This window comes from Nelusetta ayraudi, unplaced genomic scaffold, assembly GCF_046127955.1.
Source record: "Nelusetta ayraudi isolate G7.1 ecotype Tasmania unplaced genomic scaffold, CSIRO-AGI_Nayr_v1 ptg000190l, whole genome shotgun sequence".
NCBI lineage: Eukaryota > Metazoa > Chordata > Actinopteri > Tetraodontiformes > Monacanthidae > Nelusetta > Nelusetta ayraudi.
Window position 1 is genome coordinate 674062 of NW_027466239.1, and position 3439 is coordinate 677500.

Sequence of the window (3439 nt, forward strand, 5' to 3'; positions counted from 1 at the left end):
CCCGGAACCGAGCCAATCCAGACACAAGCGGATGAATTATCATGGGGTGGAAAAGCGTTCAGCAGCCGTTGCGTTGACTTGAACATGCAACCAGTCAAACATCCGAGAAGATAAAGGTTGAACCTCGGTGTCAGGGCCTCCGTTGCATTTCTTTCCTGTGAGTTCTTAATGATTAGCGGCTGGGTGTGTTTGAGAGACTGCGAGTGAGGGTGGACGACTGTCTCCAGTTCAGGGAGCAGACAGAGCTCCCACAGACGCAGTCTGATCCCATCTCAAAGTGGCTCTGTTGTGACGCTGCTGCGACGCCGAGTACGGGGAACCTTCCGTTACACATGTATGTAAATATTAATTGTTACTCTCAGTTCAGTTGTTCTCAGCAATGTTCAGTTCAAGCTTCTATCAAGTCGCCCCTTTAACCACTCTCTTTCTATGCCTTCTTAATCTGTATAGTCCTTTTTTTTGCCGTGTATACTCTTGACAATACTAAATAAACTGGTGTATACTTGGGTATATTTTTATAAAATCATTCTGACAGCGCAGGCACAGACATCTTCCTCTGTGGTGCAAATCAAATCCACTTCATCTCCTGCTCAAGCAGCATTCAAAGAAGATCAACTCGACAATAGATGAGTCACGTGTGGTTCTATACAAAGCTCCATTGAAGGTGACAGACCTCACACACTGTATGATTTCCAGAAGAGAGAAAAGTGATACTTCTCACACTGTGAGGGTGCTGATAGTTGTAGAAGTATGGTGTGAGTGCCCTATGAAGCTCTAGTCAGGTGGTGTAACTGAACCCAATGCCTCTGTAGGATCTGTGTGATGTCATGTAGGTCTCTTGATCACCGCTGTATTCATGTGGATACGAAATGACGCTGTCAAATACACACTTCAGATTATTTTTGGTCCTTTTAGACACTTTATAGTTGATGGTTTCATGATGTTTTCTGTTGTTTGGAATTGAATTCATAAAGGAGACTTGGAGCTTTGTGTTGTTGACATCTCAGTGTATTTCAATGATGGTGCCTTTTCATAAACAGATCATTTATGAGAAGGTGTAAACAAACAAACAAAAAAAAACAAAAAACAAAAAGAAATCCTCAATATGTGCAAACACGATTGCTTGGCTGTTTCCTTGATTGTTGTGCACCAAAACTGTTGTGTCACTCAGTTGTATTTCACAGACAGTGATGTAGTTTATCTATTCCACCAGAATCAGACTGAGAATGTTCATTTTGTCTCCACTGATTACAATCGGTTGCCAGGCGTGTGTGAACACACTGGGAATCTGAATCCCAGTACAGCAGAGTTCAGCTTCTGAAGGCTTTCGTGTACTTGTGTGGATATATTTTCGGGAAAACCACTGTGCGACAACCACAATTCTCAACTCAACATCACGGTGTGTGAAATACAAGAACAGCTACAAATGATGCATTATGAATGCCAAGTAATAAACGATTTCTACGCGACTTTAAGATTTGGGAAAAGATTCGGTCACTGACGCTGAGAAGAATGAAGAATATTTCAGCATTACGAGTCCACAATAGTAGAACCGCGTTTTGTTATGCTCAGTGAAAGTCAAGTGAGTTCATTAGTTCAGTTCAACACACTGACAGGGCCACTGAATCCAAACACCAATCACCAATGATCGGCCGATGATGTTTCAAGCTGTCGCTGCTCACAGTAGCAGCAGACGACAGGCAAAATATTCAGGAATCTCCTGAGAGTGTAAACAATCAATACTCAATCAATACTCAATCAATACTCAATGATTCTGTAACAAGGTGCAATGACAAAAATGTTTTCTGTCTCCTGAAACTTGTTTTCCACAATAAAATTGTTTTCATTTTACTTCAGCTGAATAGAACAGCAACAACAACAACAACAACAACAACAACAACAACAACAACAACAATAATAATAATAATAATAATAATAATAATAATAATAATAATAATAATAGCTGGTAGTCACACATTGGGAACCTGTACACAATCTATTGGAACTATTTCTACAGGACACAGTCTTTCAGGTGAGGTTGGGAGTGTCACTATTCTGCCACTGGAGGCCGCTGTTGCCTCTGTTTGGTCTGCTTGTCCTCCTCCAGGCCAGTAGGTGGCGACGGCAGGCGAGATTTCTTTCCTAGGAGGAAACGGGGATACCCACGCACCCCACTCTTTTGCTTGGTCCCTGCAACGCCTCTTCTTGCTGATTTCCCATCAAGTGAGCTATGTTTCCTCAAGGTGGCTCAATGTCCAGCCTGTACAGCATCCTTCTGGCCAGGTACCACTTCTACCCCAAAGTGAAGACCAGTGGAATGAGAGCTCTGCCTCAGTTGGCCATCTTCACATCAGAACATGTAAGAACAATGAGACATCCTGACTTAGGTACTTGTTGACTTTGCACTGCAGATAATACCTGTGACAAGCAAATGGACAAAGAATACACGTCTGTGAATGAGTTGAGTGGGGAACCTTCAGGGCCTTCTACACCTTCAGAGAAGGCCTGAAACTGAACTCAAGGCTTCTTCAGTCTGGGTGTAGTCCTCCTGGCGCTGCAGGGAAGCAGGTGAGGAAGGAGGTGACGATTTGGAATTTGGTTGAAGTGGGTAGAGTTGAGAACGTGGTGGGAGTGAAAACCGGCCAGTGGGGCCAGAATGGTGGCGAATGCTTGGGAACATTGTAGGTAGTTGAGTGGATAGAGGTGCCGATGGCTGTGAGAGGGAGGCTGTCTTGGTGTATTTTCACTGGGTCGTGGATACACAGAGTGGTTTCTACAAGATGCAGGCGGTAACGCATGGGTTTGTCTGTTCTCTTTTTCCCTTTCAAAGTGGAGCAGGCTGTCCCTGACCTTTCTCTCTTGCTGGGGGCCACACCACAGAGTTTCACACTTAATGGTGTGGTTGGAAAGTGTGGCCAATCTGTTGTCAAGGAACACTTCTTCTCTTTTACTTTATGGCGCCTTTGAGTCATGTCCAGGTCCTTGTACCTGAATAAAAACCAACTCTCTCACATTCCAGCTTCCTGCTGCTTCGGGCCTCAAAAGCAATGAAAATAGCTTACAATAGCTTTTAGCACTACGCACTTGACCGTGTATTTCTAGCGGTCTGGGATACAGCAGAGTAGCATGAATGCTTCTTGTGACGTCTGCATGCCCTTGTTGTTTTGTGATGTCTAATGTTGGATCAGAGAATTTTCTTGTGTCGTGCTGCTGATCCGCGTGTTGGTTGATTGAAGAGTCTCAGGAGAAGACTGCCAATTTAAATATGTCTTTAGTAAATAAATCAATTGAGGGTACAAATATACAGAGCTCTGGGCCCAGTTCAAAACCCTAGCAACAACAATGTATTGTCAGGGCATGAAGTCTGACTGCTACCTGTCCCTTGACCCAGTCCTTTTATACAGAAAGAAAACATGCAGATGCTCCCAGATGTTGTCCT

General features: G+C 43.7%; 1 protein-coding gene across 1 annotated transcript in view; it reads left to right on the top strand.

Moving 5' to 3' along the window:
- The first annotated feature begins 2251 nt into the window (after positions 1–2251).
- The window catches only part of LOC142881289 (beta-1,3-galactosyltransferase 5-like), a 5786-nt gene continuing 4598 nt past the window's right edge, over positions 2252–3439 (top strand). The window contains exon 1 of the mRNA XM_076015453.1: positions 2252–2387. Within this exon, the coding sequence (XP_075871568.1) occupies positions 2252–2387 (136 nt within the window). The remainder of the gene's footprint in view (positions 2388–3439) is intronic.